The 21,293-nt window shown below is 33.0% G+C and overlaps 1 protein-coding gene across 2 annotated transcripts; it reads right to left on the reverse strand.

The window, feature by feature from the left end:
- Positions 1-2: 2 nt before the first annotated feature.
- LOC108741864 (dual specificity protein kinase Ttk) lies at positions 3-18,764 on the reverse strand. Of its 2 annotated transcripts, XM_018476832.1 has the most exons (7): positions 18,521-18,764; positions 18,093-18,457; positions 6,941-7,472; positions 6,646-6,824; positions 6,361-6,584; positions 866-1,042; positions 3-171 (listed from the first exon to the last, which is right to left on the reverse strand). In XM_018476832.1, exons 1-7 carry the CDS (start codon positions 18,583-18,585, stop codon positions 106-108), a joined length of 1,608 nt encoding a protein of 535 aa, XP_018332334.1. In that variant the 5' UTR covers positions 18,586-18,764; the 3' UTR covers positions 3-105. The 2 variants fall into 2 exon arrangements, with proteins under 2 accessions (XP_018332334.1, XP_018332333.1); XM_018476831.1 differs by lacking the exon at positions 3-171 and having other exon boundaries at positions 577-1,042.
- Between the last annotated feature and the right edge of the window lie 2,529 nt (positions 18,765-21,293).

Raw genomic sequence — 21,293 nt, forward strand, 5'->3', positions numbered from 1 at the left:
AACTCGAATGAGGGAAAAATTTACATAGGAACTGTGCACGCAAATTGTAAAATTGTTTATTAAAATAATAATGTACTGTCCAGTACCTCCAGATTTTAGTTTCAATTATTCCAGAATACTGATGAGACATATATCTATATTCTTAATCAGCATGCCGAATGGTACAACATACTAAAATTTCAAAAAAAAAACAAATCAGAGAGGTGTAAACGAATCTCCACCATTACCAAAATGATAAATGTATACAATCCATAACCGCTGTTAATGCACTCAATCCTTACCAGTTATTATATCTAATTTTAATTTTGTAATATTAATACCCCAAAAATGGTGACTAACTGGTCCGAGTTACAGCCATAACACATAAGTAATTCATACATCTAATTCATATACCAGTACCACTGCCAGCAGTAAATTAAATATTTAAAAATAATTGCTACATAAAACGTTTAAAAGAGAATCATACCAAACAAGAAATAAAAAACATTGCGAACTAAAAACCTTGATTAAATGAGGCAATTCACAAGAGAGAAAGGTGCTTTTAAAATATATATGTGTAAAATGACCAGAATAATAAATAATGAAAAATTTATTATAATTTTGTAACACCTGGGTACGGGTGGTTACAAATCACTAGATTATTATAAATTACAATTTTTTGACTTAACAATACTCTATTTACAAGTACCAAAATTGCACATTAATGAATCATGCACTCTTTTAATGTGATAATAAGTCAACAGACCTGCACATATTATAAAATAGATATGTGTTATTAGGTATGTAAATTTCAATACTCAAAATTTTTAATAAGTTCATCGACAGAAGGTCGCTGCCTAACATTATATTGAAGACACCGTTTTACCGTGTCGATAAGTTTATCTGTAACTTTATCAACTGCAGGAAACTTAATTTCATGACTGGGGTCCATGATCGCTGATAATTTTGCATAACTATTGCCTATGTGTTGAAAAGGTGTTCTCCCAAAAAGTAATTGATAGAGAATACAACCTAATGACCACACATCGGATTTAAAGCTTATCTGCAAAAGGAATACATTTGGATTTTATTACTCATAAGCATATTATTGTTTTATGCTCGAAATTTGTTCTTTAAGTTGAATAATATCAAAGAGACTCACCCCTATAAATCACAAACTTCTTGTGAACACGACTGTATCTACTTTGGAACTAATAATACATTCTTAAATTAGTAAAGAGACAATATATTCTATAAATTAAGTAATTAAAGACATACAAGCTTGACTATAAAATAACAGATCACTTGCCACTTTCTGCACACGTTATGATTAACTGTCCAATAGTAAGATCTAAATACATATCGAAAATTAACTTAAAAAATCTAAAATTTGGGCAGACATATTAATTGAGACAATGTTTGCGGAGACACAAACAAATCTTGTGAGCCACTGTTAGCCACTAACAAAATCTATGTCGTAATGCTGCTGTGGTTACTAAAATTAAGAGAGATGCTAGAAAGTCCTGTATCACTGAGGCCATTATAGATCTTGCCGTGAAAAACAAAGGCTATATAACGCATGGCAGAAAGATTTTCATAATAATACACTGAAAACAAAATTTAAGATTTATTTAGACAAGTTGAGAAAAGGATTGAGAAATGCAAAGATTATGAATGAAAGTACTGAAGTTAATATGCACCAAAATGATAGCAAAAAGCTCAGGAACTTCATAAACAATAAACTAGGTAAAAATAAAAGAGAAAAGAACGCAATAGATAACTTAGTATTATCGGATGGAAGAATAGTACTATAGGTAACACATTAGTTGGAAAAATAATGCTTCACAGGCTGATGTTTATGAGAACGTCCTTATTGTACTTACAATAAATAGAGATATTTTATGCCGGTTACAACCAGAAATATCAAGGCAAAAAAATGGAAGAACATATAAACGCTTTAATAGCAACAATGGCAGAAATGAAAACAGGACAAATAGAAATGACACAAAAAATCAATAAAGGACAAAAAATAAAAAAGAAAATGAATGCAGTACAAGATGATATGAAAATAGGACAAGAAGAACTAAAAGCAGCTCATGAAGAAATGAAAAAAGAGTTGAAAGTAGCTCAAGAAGAAATGAAACAGAAAATGGAAAAGGTACAGGAAGTAATAAATACGAGAAAGGAGGACAACATAAATGATATTAGAAATGAAGTGGATAAAAACATAGAAGAAAGGGAAATCATAATAGAAAAGAAGTGACAGAGGCAAATTCCTGGACTGATTTCAGAAAAAGCAACAGCACTAATAATTTCTCTACGAAAAGAGGCGCTCGATATTTTCCAAGAAATGTCTGAGTCCCAACAATATGACTTCCACCATCTTGTCAATCGCCTAGGAATAAGGTACGGCGATAAACACCTACAGCAGGTACATCAGACGCAACTGAAAAACCGTAATCAAAGAAGTAACGAGACTCTTCAATAATTTGAATCCCTTGTGGAGCGCCTTGTAAGATTAGTCAGAGACGCCGAACTACAGCAAATCCTAAGATTAGCATGTCACAAAACTCCAAGTAAAGGATTGTCACACGCCCTGGGGTTTGAAGCGGTTAAACAAGCTTACAAAGGTCATATACGGGTACGACAGGCAGAAATCGACGATAATGCAATTACAAAAGAAGATCTCATGTTGTTCCTCCGAGAATACGTAATTGATGTGAAGAAAGCCACTGCTAGAAACGCGAGAGAACGGAACCTAAAATGTTGGGAATGTGGTAGGACTGCTCATTTTGCCTGAAACTGCAAGAAGTACAGTGGTCGTCTGAAGTGTTGGAATTGCGGAAAACTAGGGCACATAAGTCAAGAGTACCCTAAAAAAAAACACAGCAGCATATGCGAAACCGAACCAGGAGGCACAGACCGCTGCTGTGAAGATTGTTAATAACTGAATTAGCTGATATGGAGTACCATTAGAATTGCATTCCGACAAAGGCAGGAATTTCGATTCGGTTTTGTTCAAGAACATCGCTGAACTAATGGACATTACTAAAACGAGGACTACGCCTTTACACCCACAGTACAATGGAATAGTTAAACAATTTAACGCTACTCTGGAGACCAATTTAAGAAGCGTCGTCAACGAACACCAAACTGACTGGGACCGACACATACACTATTCCTCCTAGCTTATAGATCCGTTATCCATGAGAAAACTGGAAGAACACCAGCCGGCATTGTATTCGGGAAAGAACTCAGATTGATAGGGGACATGTTATCTGATCGTCCTAGTGATTCTCTATTACCTACAGACGAGTACGAGGGCGAACTACGAGAACGAGTCATCTATAATGCTGTATGTACGAAGCTGCGACTTGAAAGTGGTCGCATGAAGACCAGATACTATCGACGAGCCAATTCTGCTGGGTTTAATGAAGGCGACAATGTACGGCTATATAATCCATTAAAGCGGAAGGGGGCAGTATGTATGAATGTAGGCAACGCAACATACATATTGTCAAAGAAGACCAGGTTTCTAGAAGTCATACATTAGAATATTCTGGAACGGCTAATTTCAACAAATAGTAGTTGTGAGATCGAGTGGAGTTAGTACAAGTAAGAGAGTTCGAGACAATAGAAAGAGAAGAGAGAGCGAATAAGTGATGAAGTGTTTATATAGGGGTGAATTGTTAACTAAACTGGTAATTTTACAATTATACAATTTCACAATCTACCAACAAATGATTTATCGTACTGGTAAGTTACACTTTACATTCTTATTCTCATTCATTTGCCCTACATTATCCCCCATCGACCTAGTTATACCTAACGAAATGTCCTTTTTCCTTCTTTATTTACCATATCTTGTTTTTCTTCATCCCATATCTCATAACTTCCTGTACCCAAATATAGCCACCATATCTCCATTCTTTCTCTCTCCTCCTTTACCTTATGCTCCAACATCCTCTGTATTCTTCTCTCCTTCATAGTCATATCACCTCTTATATAAATGTCCGCCCCCCTCAGACATCTACCATTTACCTGTTCTTCCTACTTCTCCATTCTTGCGCCATATACCATCTTTTTAACTTTTCATACTCCCTTCACATCCACCTTCAATCCCATCTTCTCTTTTATAACTCTTTCCAACGCCCTTTCTTCTTTATTCTCCTCCAACTCTATCCCAAGGATTGTCAGATTCAGTTTTTTTCTTCCCTTTTCTTTTCTAGTTCTATTACTAATCTCCTTATTTTTTCTTCTGTTTCTTTGCTTGCTTCTTTATTGTATTTGCTCCTCTATCTTCTATTACCAATTCCTTAACGTCTTCTTTTAAGTCGTCCATTCTTGGTTTTAATCATCCCTTTCCGCTTTCTTCATTATATTTTTCATTTCACCATTCCACTAGTCTCTCTCTCTCCAGATCTTTCATCTTTTATACAATTATTTTCTTCCTGAATTTCATTTAGTTTCTACTCCAGTTATTTCCATCTTATATTTTCTTGTTCCTCCCCTTTTTTTGTTTTTCATCACTTTCTTTCAATTTTTCTTGGTTTTCTTTTTTTAATTCTTTTACCAATTTCATTAATACTTCCAATTTATCTATCTCACTAACAATTTTTTTCTCCTTTTCTTCCTCACTACACGCTTTTATTTTTTTTTTACTTTCCTCCTATCTTCTGTCTCTAAACCATCTTTTCCTTCATCTTTACTTCTACTATCTTCTTCCATAAATGCCACTCACTAAATTATTATTTTCCTAAGTCCACTTTTTGGTAAATTTCCTCTCACCGTTGATAATATACAATAATCTTTATCTGAAGGACTACAAAAAGTCTTAAGGACGTTACAAGTGTGTTGCGGAAAAACTCCAACAATTCAAATCACTTACAATTACTCTCCAAGGCATAGGATACTGCCAGTTATAATAAATTAAATATTCATTATCCATCTGTTCACCACACATGCGCTTAAATTAATGCTATTTTTCCCTTTGAACTACAACATAATTCTAGAGCACAAACAATCTGTACTTTAAGAGTATGACGACCCCCCATCAACACCCCAATATTAATTATAACATTATAATAATGCCAAGTCTTAATTATTATTTGCAATTGTATGTATTTATATTTAAGGACTTGCTGTAGTTTGGGGTCTTTGATTCCATCGACAAATGTTATACCACCAATTAGTCTATGAACTTTTGAGAAGCAAAGGGGTAGGCAAAGTAGTAAACTTACGAGGCGCTCCACACTGGACTCAAAGAACTGAAGACTCGCTACTTTGTTGGATACGGCTTTTCAGTTGTGCCTGATGAACCTTAGTTTGTCCAAAAAATTATAAATTTCTAGCTTCAGTTTGTTATCTAACTAACTAATCTACTTATGAATGTAATTGTCGATTATCTACCGCAGCATTTTTTAAACAATAAAAAGGAGTACGCACATACATACACATAATTTTCTAATTCTAGGTGAAATATAACAAGTGATTTAAAATATTTTCGTTTTATATTTAATGAGGCTTTTTAATTGTAAAACTTAAAACATTTAAAAAGGTTTCAATACTACATTCGTTAAGGTAATTAGCGAAGATATTATTATAAACTCTTATAATATCATGAGTATATCTTTCCGTTATCTTTCTAAGAAATATCTTTTTCTTCTGTTCACAATGCTACCTATGAAAATCTCACTTTTACAGTCTCCTATAAAAAACATTCCTTCCTTTCTATTTTAACAATCATAGAGGCTTTCATTAACTAGCAATAACCTTCTATAAAACTTCCCTCGCTTCGGCAATTCTGTATGTAATTTACACTGAACCGACAACCCATCCCAAAAACTACAACACTCCTTGAAAAATACTTCTTTATACTTTCTAACTTTAAATCTATTCTTTTTCCGACAATTTCTATTCGTTTTACTGCAGCCGAGCGTGAAATTGTGCCAAGTCCAAAGTGCCCTTGATGTAGGTTTTTTCCTTCCACTTGTTATTATTTGTAAAACTATCAGTTTTAAAAATTGCATGAACCCCTCCAAAAAAACATGTTTACTATAATAATTTACTACAATTAAATTGTAAAATTTTAGAGTTGTCTTTTTTATCTTAAGTTAAGTTAATAACTATCATCAACGTAGTGTAACCATATTTTTAGTAAACTTGGAAATTTAATTTAAGAATAAATTATAGTTTTCAAAGCATNGGAAAATTCGTGCTCTTGTAATATCATCATAAATAAATTTAAGGTATTTAAGTTAAATAAAACGAAACTTTGGATTTTTCCCTAAATTTAGGGAAAAATTCAGCTTCGTTTTATTTAATTCATAATTATGTTTGTCACTTTCAATTTATCATATAAAAAAGGTAAAGATTGTGTACCTTGAATTTGGGATTTCCATGAGGGGATGAAGTATCTATTGAATTTCGATTATTTTCATTAAATAACGCCTCGGGGCTAATGTAATCAAGCGAACCTATTGCTACGTTTTTTATAACGGAAGTCATGTCACTTTGAATACACGATGCTATGCCAAAATCAATGAGTTTTAAACTTGTTTCTGCTTTAATGAAGTTGGCAGGTTTAAGATCAGAATGAATAATTCCTAATAACAAAGAGCATACATTAGTAACATTCTACAACAATTAATATTTTCTTATTTGTACCATTTTCGTGGATTTGTTTTACAGCATAAAGCATCTCCATCCAATAAAACATTATAATATGATTTGCAAGGGGTTTTCCTTGTCCAGAAACTTTTTTCAATATTTTATCTAAATCCATTCCACCTTTTTCTAGTACCACCCACAATATTTTACCTTCAGTTGGATGCTCTTGAACCTCTCTGAAATGTACGTTATGAAATAGCGCTCTTTAAATGTTAAATAAAAAGATATGTTATATACTTAAATATAATACAAAAAAGATTGATTAAAAATGAAAGTATTCAAATCCACTTACGAATCATACATTCTAATTATTCTGTTACATGTTTGCAGTTTTTTAAGTATTTCAACTTCATTGATGTATTCCACAGCGGATGACTTTGCTCTACTCAAAAACACTTTTTTCAATGCCCTTTCTTCTTTAGTTATAGGGTCAAAGCAGAAATACACAACAGAACTTCCACCACGTCCCAATTCCTTCATAATAATATACATTTTGTGTTTTATGCTAATACTGTTGAACATGAAATTGTTTGACGTGCTGTTCATAGGACTTCCCAAAATTACTTCTTCGTTATGTACAGTATTTTTATTCTGTTGATTTTCTTGTTCTCGATAATTCAGTTTTTTCCTTGATTCAAAAATATTGTCAATTTTAAACAATTCGCTATTAAAATGGCCTGAGGCAGCTCCATTAAATTTTATGGGCGTTTCAAAATTTTTAACAAAAGATTGATTTTTTAAAGGCTTTAAGTTATGATCTGTGCTGCAATGAATTCGTGGCACTGCTTGAATATTCTCCTCTACTAAATCTAGGCTCTTACTTTCTATAAAGTGAAGAAGAATCAATGCTTGAATTACAGCTAATGAAGACATATTAGTGTAAATTAAACAAAGTATACAGGCTATTAATTTGAAACACTAGACAACAATAAAATGTTTGTGAAAATATACTACATTTGTTAAAGTGTTTGTAAAATGGTGATATTGCTGTTAGCTATTATTGTTTAGAACTTTTGTTTATTGTTATCTTTTTATTGTTTGCTATTTGCCACTTGTACACATTAAATTAAAAATTGCTATTATATGAAGAAAATGCTGAATTTAGAGGACTATTACAAATATTGCAATTAACAAGGCAGATATTTGTTGAAAAATAATGAATAAAAGCAAGGTAATATCACATGTTTTCAGTGTTTCGTTGTATAGTAAGAATAAGAGCAAGAAGAAAAGTGTTTTCTGTGGTGGTAATTGTAGTTTATGTATGTATCAAGTACCATGTGTTATTAGTATAAATGGAATGACAATGCTCAAATTATGTAATGTACGTTATTATTGTTAATAATTATCGTTAAATTAAGAGATTTAAGAAAATACGATCTTGGATTTGAATTAACCTCAAAATACTGTCGCGTTTTTAATGCACGTTATTATTTATCGCGTCGTAAAAACGTAAAACAATAGGTACCTACTTGTAAATATAAAGGAAAAACGCAGCAATAATCAATATTTTATATTGTATTCAAAAAGAACATGTATTCTACATTATATAAATCAAAATTAACAGAAAAAAATGTTTCAACATTCATAGCATGAATTTGATCTGTTTTGCATAAATGGGACATTTGTATTTATTACGGTAGGCGATTATTCTCTTTTCCTTTGCCGAGCAAATATAGCATATGGTTCTTTTTCCTCTAGTAAGAATATTTTCGTTACTTGATGTAGGTTGTGATTTTAAATTATTAATAGATTTTTGAAAAGAACGTGAAAGGTTTTGTAATTTGCGCGATGCTCATCCATGGTCTCAATAGCTGAACGCTAAGATTATAAAAAAACGTTTGCCTAGAAATGGTTTCTTCCTTTCAGGAATATCTTTTATGTTTCAATATATAGGGTTGTTCGGAAAGTCATTTCGTTTTTTTTTTGTGGAAATGAAAGACAGTTTTCGTATAATAAACAAATACTTGATTAAATTATATATTGACCGTTCTGGTCCAACACCTTTTGCCATCTTTCTGGTAGTAGCATAATTCCACGCTCATAAAATTTTTGGTCTTTGCTGGCAAACAACTGATCGGGGAGGTTTTCGACCTCCTCATTTGAGGTGAAGGTTTTACCGTCTAAAAAATTTTGGAGTGACCGGAACAAATAATAATCCGATGGTGCCAGGTCTGGAGAATATGGTGGGTGTAGTATTGTATCCCATTCAAGCTGTAAAAGCTTTTGGCGAGTGACCAAACTTGTGTGAGGTCTCGCGTTGTTTTGGTGAAACACTACGCCTTTCCTGTTGATTAGTTCTGACCGTTTCTGTTGAAGTGCATCATTCAGTTTGTCCAGCTGATGACAGTAGACTTCCGAATTAATCGTTGTGTTATCCGGTAAAAGCTCAAAAAAAACGATTCCTTTAAAATTCCACCAAACAGACAGCATCACCTTTTTTTGGTGAATATCGGCTTTGGAAATAGTTTGAGCCGGTTCATCTTTTTTGCTCCATGACCTCTTGCGTTTGACGTTGTTGTATACAACCCATTTTTCGTCCCCAGTGATGATGCGCTTCAAAAACGGATCATTTTCGTGATGTTTGAGAAGCGAATCGCAGACGTCAATGCGGCGACACAGATTTCTCTCTGTGAGAACATGGGGAACCCATACATCGAGCTTCGTGGATAATCCCAGGCCTTTCAAGTGGTCATAAATTGTAGAATTTGATAAATTTAACCTCAATCCGATCTCACGTGTTGTTATTCGCCGGTTCACATCAACTAATGCCTTTATCGCGTCTTTATCAGCTTCAACCGGCCTTCCCTAACGTGGTGCATCTTCGACATCAAAATTGCCGGATCGAAATTTAGCGAACCAGTTCTGGCACTGGCGTACTGTCAACACACCTTCTCCATACACATCAGTCAATTTCTTTCTGGCTTGAACAGCATTTTTACCCTTTCTGTAGTAAAACAGTAAGATATGTCGAAAATGCTGCTTATCGCTCTCCATATTTAAAAGGACACCAACCAAAAACTACTGTGTAGAATTAATTGGAATTTTTCACACACAAGCCTTGCTATATGAGCTCTCAAAGCATATCAAAATTATACGGCTTAAATGTGAAGTTGGGTGCAAAAGAATACAATTAAATCCTCTGTCGGGAAAAAACGAAATGACTTTCCGAACAACCCTATAGTATAGCAATTGATTCCACGCATATTTAACATATTATAGAAAATATACAAAATGTTTTGCGATTACAACTCAAGTTGGCACACATTATATCAAAAGTATCAACTCCTCCCTTAATTGATGTATTCACATGCAGAATATGCAGACATGGTGGTCACATATAGACGGTGCAATGACAATGCACTCATTCTGCTTCTTTTTCATGTACCTTCTTTTCCCTTGATTTTTCCAGAGTACTGATTAGACATCATCATCATCAAAAGGTCGTCAGTCCTAAGACTGTTTGGACACGCACCTCCACTCTTTTCTATCCCGAGTTAATCTTCGCATTTCCCTAAAACTAGAACAACCCATATCCTTAACTATTTGCGAACAGTAATCTAATCTAGGTCTACCTCTACCCCTCCTAACTTTCGTTTCTGCCTTTAATATGTCTCTAACTAGACCTTCATGCTTGAGTAGGTGTCCTACTAACCTATCTCGTCTGTTTCTTATCGACTTCCATAAAGTCCTGTTCTCTTACTCTTTCTAACACCTCTTCATTTCTAACCTTCTCTATCCACGGTATCCTCATCGTTTGCCTGTAACACCATATTTCGAACGCTTCTAACCTTTTCTTTCCGCCACGCCCACTGTCCATGTTTCGCACCCGTACAGCGCCGTGCTCCAAACATATACCTTCAACAACCTTTTCCGAATTACCTTTATTAAACGTTCGCGAGTATAGAAGTAATTTAATTTTATTGAAGACGACTCGACCCTGCGCTATCCTCTGCTTTATATCCGTACTACTCCTTCCGTCCTGACTAATCTGATGTGAACGCCAGAAATCATATAAAATGGCGAGAGAACATTAAAGAAATCAGAGGAGAGCTTCTTCTCTAACTAACTAGCTATCTCTCCTTTTCAGTGAGACTTACTTAGCAGCAAAACTGTCTTACTGCCAACTCGCGAAAAGTGATTTTCATTGATCGTGGACAGGAGAGGTGTCACAGGAAACGGTAGAATAGTGGAAATATAAACCTTCAAGTTCATGTTCCCAGTAACAGACCCCCTCCTCGTTAGTGGTTATTTTTCATTGAATTTGAGAAGATAAGTAACCCATACGACCGCGTATCAATTTCGGTGTTTTCAGGTAAAAACACAAACTTAAACAAAATCTTGCTCACGCGACAAATCGGATGCGCAGTGCCATATTGCGCAGCAAACTTGGTGACGGTATACGACTCGCGTCATACATTAAACAAGCCATGTACTTTCTATTATTTTCTTCCCGTTTTCTCCTTTATTAGTGATGATACTTTTCAGACTCCTTCTAGTCAGGTTACATTATTGCTCTTATATCTAGTCATATTGATAAAGCTTCCACTACATATTTGTCAGCAATATACTGGATTGATTTTACTAATAGAAGTATTAGAAGTAAATTTTAAATCACAGTAAGGTGACGTAATACTTTAGTACCATAAAGAAAAATTAGTTTAAAAAAAATCAACATATTATCATGTGTTCCGTTCCTTCCCCTCAATGTTTAATAAAAATAATCAAAATTGATTAGAGGTGAAAGAGATTTATTAGAGTAAAACCAACATTGTCGTTTCGCCTCTGATTGGAGACTTTTCAAGGCTGCAATATATGTACAGTGACGGACTTAGAAAATGTCTAATTAACATGAACTTACTACCTTTCTAGTCTTTTTTTTAAGTTATAGTAATATTACTTTCAAATCGTCGAGATGAGTAGTACATAAATTCCCAAGAAACTTAATATAATAAAACATACATATAGTTATGTCCACCAACAGAACCCTTTTATATGATAACATTCTTCGACCATAGGGCGACGCTTAAGTGCATTCCAAGATAACCCTAAATTCCAGTACACAGGGATAAATAGGACTGCCCAATGAAGAAGCAGTCAGTTCTATGCTTTCTTTAAACTATTCATCTAAGTATAGTTTGTAAAGTACAGGGCTCAGTTTGTATTTTAATAAATAAATAATTTTTTAAAAAGACATCTTCGTTGTCTGCAAACTTAATTATATACATTCAAATTGTGCTTCCAAAAAGTCATGGACCGATGATACTTCAGAAGGCCTTCTGCAACCACTAGCAAAAGGGAGTCGATTAATTATTTATTATTCATGCTGGTGGCAAGATGGGCTTTATAGAAAACGCCTGTCTCATTTTCAAGTCAGGTTTAAAAACAGGCGATGGTGATGTCATAAAATACAACAATTACCGAAAGTGACTCCAAGAAAAATTTCTCCATAATTTGCTTACAAATTCAGTTGTAGTTATTGACAATGTCCCATACCACAACGTTCAAAAAGAAAAATGCCCTNCTAGGGAAATTATTTCACAATATGACGGTGGAAGCAAAAATCTTTCTTACTATATTCAACAAATTATTATTTGAACTCTGTTGTTCAAAATTAACAGGCGCAGGCGCGACACATTAATTATTTCAAATTGTTCAACATAGTGGCAAGTAAAAGACAAACGAAAATTATGAACAATATTACAAAAGTATAAAATCTAAATTGCAACAATTGTTAGAACACATTAGTATTAGGGAACATGATAATAATTTTAAAATATACAAGACGGATATGTATAACAAACGCGCATTAAATACTTATATGTCTGACTTAGTAGAACCATATAGGTCGTTTATTTCATTCAAGAACCCCATATCATTAGAAGACTGCCTAGTACACCTAAGAAATTACGACAACCATAAACAGCAAATAAGTTTCCTCAATTTTGTAAGACAGAAACCTATGAAACCAACAAAGCCATTGCAACATCCCTTGCCTAAACTAGAATTAAAACCTGCACAAAATACCCCTCTTTTTTCTCCGTTCCGAACAAACAATACATTCCAACCATTCCGAAATCACCAACCACAGCAACAACCTTTTAAAAATATGAATCCATACCCAGTAAGAAACGACATGTTGCGTAACCAAAATAATAATCAAACTAATTCGAAAATTATTCCTTAAAATTTTCATAACAAAACAGAGTATACGCCACACGCCTATGTCCATCTCCACAAGAAATACATCCAATTCGAGACAAAACAACAATCCTTCCAAATTCCAAAATTACTTCCGAAGTACAGATCCTCCAAACTTCATTGTAGAAGAATTACACAATATCGAAAAACCGGAAGACGATTCCTATGATAGTATGAACGAAATGTCACATTATGTCGAACATGAAAATCCAGCACAAGACGAAGAAAACATCCCGGATTTTCCAATACCATCAGCCTCCCAACAATTAGACTCGACTTAAACTCAATATTAATAAGACCCAGACTACCTTTCATTACTATACCTAGTTTTAATTTAAAAATATTTATTGACTCTGGCGCATCCAATTCGATAATGAACCCTGAAGTTGCTCACAAATACTTTCGCAATTCCCTTTTTGGAAAAACATTTACCGTAAAAAGCCTAGGAAACGAAATAACAAATGAATATAATGTTCGGTACCCTCTACTACAAGAATACGGAATAAATAAAGAAATTAATTTTCATGTACTAAAATGGCACGACCGCATTGATGCCCTCTTGGGTAGCGAAGATTTTGAAAAATTAGACGTCAAAATAGACTATAATCAACAACTATTAGAAATTGGCAACGCTAGAATTCCTTTTTATTTGGAACTTAATCCAAAAAACTTTAAACCCTATAAAAAAAAGGTAAAATCTGTTATAAAAATACCGGTTAACATCCATAGCGGCCGAGTAATCGTTCCATAATTAAACTACAACGGATTGATCATTCCCGAATCCATAACACGCAAAAAACGGCTATTGCATCTGCCTTTGCCAGAGAAGAACGAAATTGAAATTAATTTCCATCAACAGGTGACGGTACAACCTTTAGACAATGTAACCATAAAAGAAGAAAAAGAAAACCCTTCCCACAAAGTCGACATGTCACAATTGATTCGAACAGAACATTTAAATATCGAAGAAAAGGCGGAAATAATAGCTCTTTGTAAAAAATATAGTGACGTTTTTTATTATGAAAACACTGACCTGACGTTTACAAACGCAGTCAAACAGTAGATAATGACCCCGTTTTTTGTAAATATTTCAGATACCCATATCACTTAAAAACTGAAATTCAAAAGCTTTTAGATAACAAAATTATAAGACCAAGCATTTCCTCCTACAGCTCACCCGTATGGATTGTCCCCAAAAAGCTAGATGCCAGCGGTAAACGTAAATGGCGTTTGGTTATTAACAATCGAAAACTAAACGAAAAAACTATAGAAGATAAATACCCTCTTCCACACATCGAGGAAATCCTTGACAATCTTGGTAAATGTGTCTATTTATCTACACTAGATTTGGCTCAGGGATTTCACCAAATCGAAATGACCCAGAATCCATCGAAAAAACTGCCTTCACAGTAAATAACGGTCATTATGAGTACTTACGCATGCCGTTCGGTTTAAAAAATGCCTCCAGTTTCAACGGATAATGGATCACGTTCTAAAAGAACATCTATATAAATCCCGTTTTGTTTACATGGACGATGTCGTGATTTTTCCAAATTCCCTTCAAGAACATATCCTTCATATAAAGCAGATTTTTGAAAAATTACGTCACTTCAACCTTAAAGTCCAACTATACAAGTCTGAGTTCCTTCGAAAAGAAGTAGCTTTTTTTAGTCACGTAATAACACCCGATGGTATCAAGCCGAACCCCCAGAAAATCAAAGTAGTTCAAGAATACCCTCTACCGAAAACCACAAAAGAAATTAAAGCTTTTCTCGGTCTTGTAGGATATAAAAAAAGTATTAAGTTTAGGAAAGACTCTAATATTTAAATTTTTAAACCAAAAAATAAGCATAAATTAATTAAAACCCATAAAAGTAGAAAAGTATGTTGATTTCGATCGCAGTTTAGGTATTGTAAGATTCCTGGCCACACCATTGACAAATGCTTTAAAAGAAATACAAGTATACAAAAAATGAATGTACCTATTCGAAACTGAATATATATCTAATGATAGTAGTGGATCTGGTAGTAAAAATGAATGTACATCTTAAAACGACAAACAATTTTATTATTTTAAGAAATGTAAAAACACCAATTAAGAGGTTAAGCTCTAAAACAAACACTAATTTAGTCAAAATCCTTTTGCGAATAATTTGTAAAGTAACCGTTATAACTAATTTGACAAATAAAACAGCGATATGTGAAAAAAAACACCAACTAAATAAAATCGAAAACTTTGTTAGACGTAGTAGAATGAAACGAGGGTGGCTTAATCTTGTTGGTAATGCTTTACATACGATGTTTGGTTTGATGGATTCGAATGATGAGGAATATTACTCTACTTTAATAATAGTTAGGTAAACACTTATGTAAACACAATCACGATAAAATTAATGAAAAGAAATGCCCACATTTCAAATAACATAATGATAAATACAAAGCCTTCTAAAAATTTTATTAATTCGAATCGTCAATTCGGACAAATTTAATTAGAATTCAAAATGTTTCTAATAATCTTATTAAAGTAGTTAACATTCAACGATGTAATCAACAAGTTTTAACAGCCTCTCAAAAATGAGACCAAATAAATCGATATTCCGAAATTTTCACTGTATATTGATGCCAGATAAATTTATCTGCGCACATATTTTTACCAGGGACATTTCTGAGGAATCACAAGGTGAAGTATATCTTATCAAACTAAAAGAATTCCCAAAACCATGTGTGTTTCGTACAGCGCTATTTAAAAACTCGAGTTCATTCACTTAGGTCAAAATTCGTGGCTATGTCTAGCAGCAGAAAACGAAGAGATAATATCAAAGTGACCTTTAGAAAATCTGGAAAAGATAATCATTAATTCATCTTGTATCATAAGTCTCCAACCCCACTGTGTGATATATACTACCAAAGGTATTTTCATGAAAGCAGAAAACATTGTTACCAAAGAAGTTTACACAGATCATTCTCTTCCCGAAATTGATACGGATTGTTGTCACCAAGCCGTCGAAAATATGAAGGAAGTTGAGTTGAAGCCTATTCCAAATAAAAAATTACACGAGAAGGAAACAAGAAGTGTTTTAGCCGAGTTAAACGACTTTCAAAATGAAACACAAACCAAACTCAATAAACCGGCGGTAGTGTTTCGAAATACTGGTTCCAATATTTGTGCTGTTTTATCAAGGTAACTTTTACATTATGGTGTGGTTATTGTTTTGTTCGGCATGTTTTTGTTTAACTAATCCATTAGACAACTAGTAATAATGAAATGAAAATTAGTTAATCGTATATCGAGTATTCCTTCAGTAACTACTTCAAGGGAATAACAGCCAGATGAAGAGAACAACCACCCTGAAACGATTAATTTCAGTGAAGTTTCAGTCACATAATCTACACGACGTCCGCATCAATTAAGAAAATAGTTTATAAGTGATAATAATAGTCTTAATGATTATTTTAAATTTATATTCATACTTTTCATTTTAATTTTACTTATTCAATATTATATTGCTTTTGCTTATTTTAGTATTGTAGTTGAGTTTTGTATCTTAGCAATGTTCATAATTACTCGTATTATTAGTATTACTATTAATTTCTAATTTTGACTATTGTTCAAAAAATCAAATCTGAGAATTGATTTTTTGTCTAACACAGGAGGAATGTTATATTTTAATCATTACACTTGTTAATAGCTAATCTGCTTTCTCAGATATGTAAATGTCACGGTAAAATTAATAAACTGGTGATTATATATAATAACCGGTAATTATGCATAATCACCACTACATTTGGTAATAGAGTGTGTGGTTACTACTCAGAAAGATTTTTTTTTCATAGTTTTCGAACATTAATTTGATAAGTTTTCAAACATTTATCATAATTACCAAATTTAGGGGTGATTATGCATAATTACTGGTTACTATATATAATCACCGGATTAATCACATTTACTGAAACATATACACTATCTAGTAATAGAATACAATTTTACAGTTTTCAGCATGTAATGCTTCATTATAAATGTTACTGGCCTTTTACAAGAGTCACTGTCCAATATACAAGTTAAAAATAATTTTTTTTAAAAAGTGTATCTTTGAATTGCCACATCTAAGGTATGTATACATATATAGTTAATCGCAGAGTGTCAGTGTCATAAACCAGGTCAGAATAGTATTATTGCATTACCAATACGTGAATTTCTAGACGAACAGTTTCCTAGACGGTGACTTCCTTATATAGGGTTCTATGGAACAGCGCGTGAATCAAACACGGATGCATTCTTCGCCGATGTATCTGTTAGTTGCCAATTCACGTGCAGGGCCAACATCGAATTGCAACTTTTTCTGATTTTTTTACAATTTATTTATCCCTTAATCACGCTGCTATTCCATCTATTTTAACATATTATCATTCAAACAGTAATGCAGTCAAAGAAAAAGTGTAGATGTATACAAAAAAAAAATGAATAACGTCATGTACAATAGCAGAAAGAAAATACAGAACACTGTCTGTACTCAGTATTCACCAGGTGGTTGTAATTTTACTGTTTTTAACTATTTTTAATATATTTTTTTATTTATACAATTTCAACGTTTTTAACTTTTATAGTATTTATTATTTTATTTGTTTATTGTGTGTAGAGTTAACGGTGTAATTTGTGATTCCTCTATCTCTTCTACTGCTCACAGCTTTTGGAATTACTAATATAACAATGAAAACGTACTATTTTTAAAAAATTGATAAAATGTAATGTAGTGTTAATCATATATCACTTTAACCTTGAAAAAAACCCCTAAGAGTAGGGGCGAAATGTCGGTTGTGTTTTCCGAATAGAAAAAACCTTAATAATTCTCTGATTTTCCAACTGAGTTACAATATCCAAACACTGTATACCAGTAAAAGTAGTCAATGGTCTCCGGCATTAATGTGAAATAAAAGACATGTAACGAAATAACTGGTAACAAAATGACTAAGGTGCAGTAGCTCTCAAATGCACCATAATTTCCTACAAAACGACAAAAAGTACCCTACTTGAAATTTTCTAAATAATCCCCATCTTTTCTATAATATCACTCAAATACCTTCACTCTTTCATTTCCTATATGTGAAATTTTTTAATTTCTATATTGCAAGTGTTACGTCTCCCACAATAAGTATACATTTTCTTTTATTCTCTCTTACATTACACTAAAATGTGGGTAGTCTATATCAAAATAAGAGAATACAATACAATTAATAAGATTACTCACCAACCATTAGACTACGATTTGTCTGTAGTTCAACAGTTTCCACAAATTTCCATGGTAGGTCATTTCTATTCTTCGTTAATAATTTCTCTTCAAACGAATCACAAAGTTTATTACTGGTATCAACACTGCTTAATTTAATACTCTCATGATCAATGGGACTGTCTTCCAGTCTGTTTTTTAAATGAAAAGTTACATTTTTATTAGGAGGGATTCTCTTTTCCTCTTCATCTCTGTCATCGTCACTTTCTAAAACGTCTTCTACCGTAGATAACGGCTCGTTGGCTGCTTCTAAAATATCTTTTTGAAGAAGATTTAACCTCAAAGGCGTGAAACTAAGAGATTTTACAGCTGCAGAACGTAATAATCTAAAACAAAATAGAAAGAAAGAAAAGCAAAATTGAAAACTGTAAAATTTAGGTTTTTCTAACTTGTTATTTGAAATTGTAAGATTTTCTTTATTTTCTTCATTTCTGTCGACTTTTTTCAGTTCCATTACTTTATTTTAACATATGACCCATTCAACTTTACTATACTCATTAAAATCGTCACAATTATCATATATTAATTAATATAACACATAATACTGGAAGAATACCAAACTATTTAAATTTGTTTTACATCAGCATGTCTCATTCATTTATTTACGACTTAACCATAGACAACAGGATTGCACTAAAGGCTAAAGGCGACTGAAGACCATAGATAATAGATCTACAAAGACCCATAGTTAAAGAGTAGTGATGGGTCGTTATTACGTTAACGTTATTTTGGAACGTTATTTTGTTGCAACGTTACGGAACGTTCTTTTTATCGTATAACTCGTTACTGAGGAACGTAAAGTGGCAAGCGCTGCAACACAACAGAACAGATGAACGGAACGGATCGACTATCGATAATCATTTATGTTTAAATGAATCTATCATATATTTATAAAATGTGTTTTATTTTAAATTTTATGTTGTTTTTATTACCCCAACTTAATTATAATTTGAAAATAATCGAAAAAGCCGTTTTGATTTGTTTCAAAATAACGTTATTTAATAACGTTTTTTAAAAACGTTATTTTTATTCAAAGTTCCAATTTGCAACGTTATCGAATAAGAATCGTTATGCCCATCACTAGTTAAGAGATTATAGTGAATCATAGATGAAACAGTTGTTAACGGCAGGTAGCTGTTATATATGGTATATAACAGATATATGTTACATTTATAAAGTAAGATAGTTATAATATTTAGTTTAAGCAAACATTCCCTATCTATGTTATTTCATATGTTCAACCATAGAAGTAGTGGTCGTTCAAAATGGCGCTACCTAATCAGCGAGGAGTAAGCGAGAACTAACAAGGAAAAGTGCGGGAAGGCAGTCTCCCGTTGTCGTTGTCGTTAGTCAGTCGTCTCGTTGTCATAGGCCTTTTTCTCGTTNGCGTACACATGTACCCATAATGCAGGTTAAATTATATTTCATTGTTTTAATCTCTAATTAATACTTATTTATGGAATTTTATGTTTTCATTGGATCTCCATTCATTTGTGCACCTATATGTACAACAATATTTAACCATTTCAACTAATTACTTTAAAAAACTAAAAAAAAAATAACAACACAGTCTAAATAACACCTCTATTTACGTTAGTACGACGCAGACAGATAACCACCCCACAGCGTCTGACCTTGTCTAACACTTGGGATCATCTTTTTCAACAGCTTCCCATAAGCGCGCTCATTCCAGTGTTCTCTTCCACTTCAATGGCAGGCACTACAAGAAAAAGTGCGGGAAGGCAGTCTCCCGTTTTCGTCGTCGTTAGTCAGTCGTGTCGTTGTCATATGCCATTTTCTCGTTTATGTATATTGCTGTTAGTCGTCCATACTTGTAAATATTGTATATTGTGTAAATAAACTGTTTAAACCACCAGAGTATTAGTTAGTCCGGAATAGTGTATATTTTGTGTGCAAGTCAAATACATAACAGTAGCATACTAAAAACGATTGGTATCCACAAAAACATTTTATTATTTATTTAAGGAAACGCCTAATAGGCTACGTACAAAGACAGACGAAATTCTAAAGGCGGCCGAAGAAACGAATGAGAGGGACATAGAGACAAATTGGAACTGCATTACCCGTGCGGGAAAACTTCCGAATCGCGGCTTTTTCGAAAATGCAACTTTTTTTGCTGGAAATGATTTAAAATGCCCTAATTATGAAAAGCTTCCATGAAAAAGTCCGGGGAAAGGCCTTTTTAGCTTTTCTTTTTGCAAATTAATATTTGTAGATTACACGTCACAGTTGACAGCTCATTTTGACAGGTAATTTAATTAAAAGTCGTTACCTTTTTTGAAAATAAATTTTTCTTTTATAAAAAGCTTACATTAGTATATTTATTGAAGAAGTACAAGAAAACAGTCAGAGTAAAGGTGTTTTAAACAATTTTTTATGTAAATAAACATTTTACGAACATATAACCTTTACGAATTTCACAGTCACTAATCATAAACGGTTGATAGGTAATAGTCACGGCCGACCGTACCAAAATGGAAACTTTCACTTTCACCACTCAACTGTTTCCGAATTTGTTTCTATAGTTTAAGTTTCGTTCATTCGACATGATAGAATTCAGCGTTGCCAGTCTGCACGATAATTACGGGGACATACGATAATTTTGCTTCAAATACGATGTACGATATCGTAATTCAAATTTCTATTAAACGTACGATAATTCGTGCTTAAGGGAAAAAAAATATTTTCAAATAGTAATATGTAGTGGGACTACGATATATTTGTTTCTGCCAACCTGTTGCCGTGTTTTTCTACCTTCTTAAAATCTTTTGTTTATAGAACAGATGGTCATTTGAACAGTCTCTGGGTATTTTCACTCCATAAAAATACAAATTCTCTCTAATTTACAACAGAGCCGGGCAAACTTGGCTCTTTTAATTCTCGAAAGGTTCTCAGGTAGATCCTAAGAGCTTCTCTTTGATAAACTGCTGGCGACACTTAACGGACTTTTACTTACAAGTTAGTGTATTGAAATGAATAGGGGATGCAATAAATTTGAGATCACTGATGGAATGTTATCTCGTTTTAATTCAAATAATCTTTATAAAAATAATAATAAGAATAATGGTGATGATAGTGATGACGATATAATAATAAAACAGAATTAATACGTTGATTATTATTACCAATATAGTATACACA

This window comes from Agrilus planipennis, unplaced genomic scaffold (genome assembly GCF_000699045.2).
Source record: "Agrilus planipennis isolate EAB-ADULT unplaced genomic scaffold, Apla_2.0 scaffold328, whole genome shotgun sequence".
Classification (NCBI taxonomy): Eukaryota; Metazoa; Arthropoda; class Insecta; order Coleoptera; family Buprestidae; genus Agrilus; species Agrilus planipennis.

What these genes read in the sequence shown, in the direction of transcription:
- LOC108741864 (XM_018476831.1), bottom strand. Translation starts at nt 18,585, where the DNA reads ATGGAACTGAAAAAAGTCGACAGAAATGAAGAAAATAAAGAAAATCTT. An exon ending in AAATCGTAGTCTAATGGTTG is followed by an intron (nt 7,473 to 18,092) that starts GTGAGTAATCTT and finishes TTCACTTTATAG; the next exon opens with AAAGTAAGAGCCTAGATTTA. An exon ending in ATAATTAGAATGTATGATTC is followed by an intron (nt 6,825 to 6,940) that starts GTAAGTGGATTT and finishes CGTACATTTCAG; the next exon opens with AGAGGTTCAAGAGCATCCAA.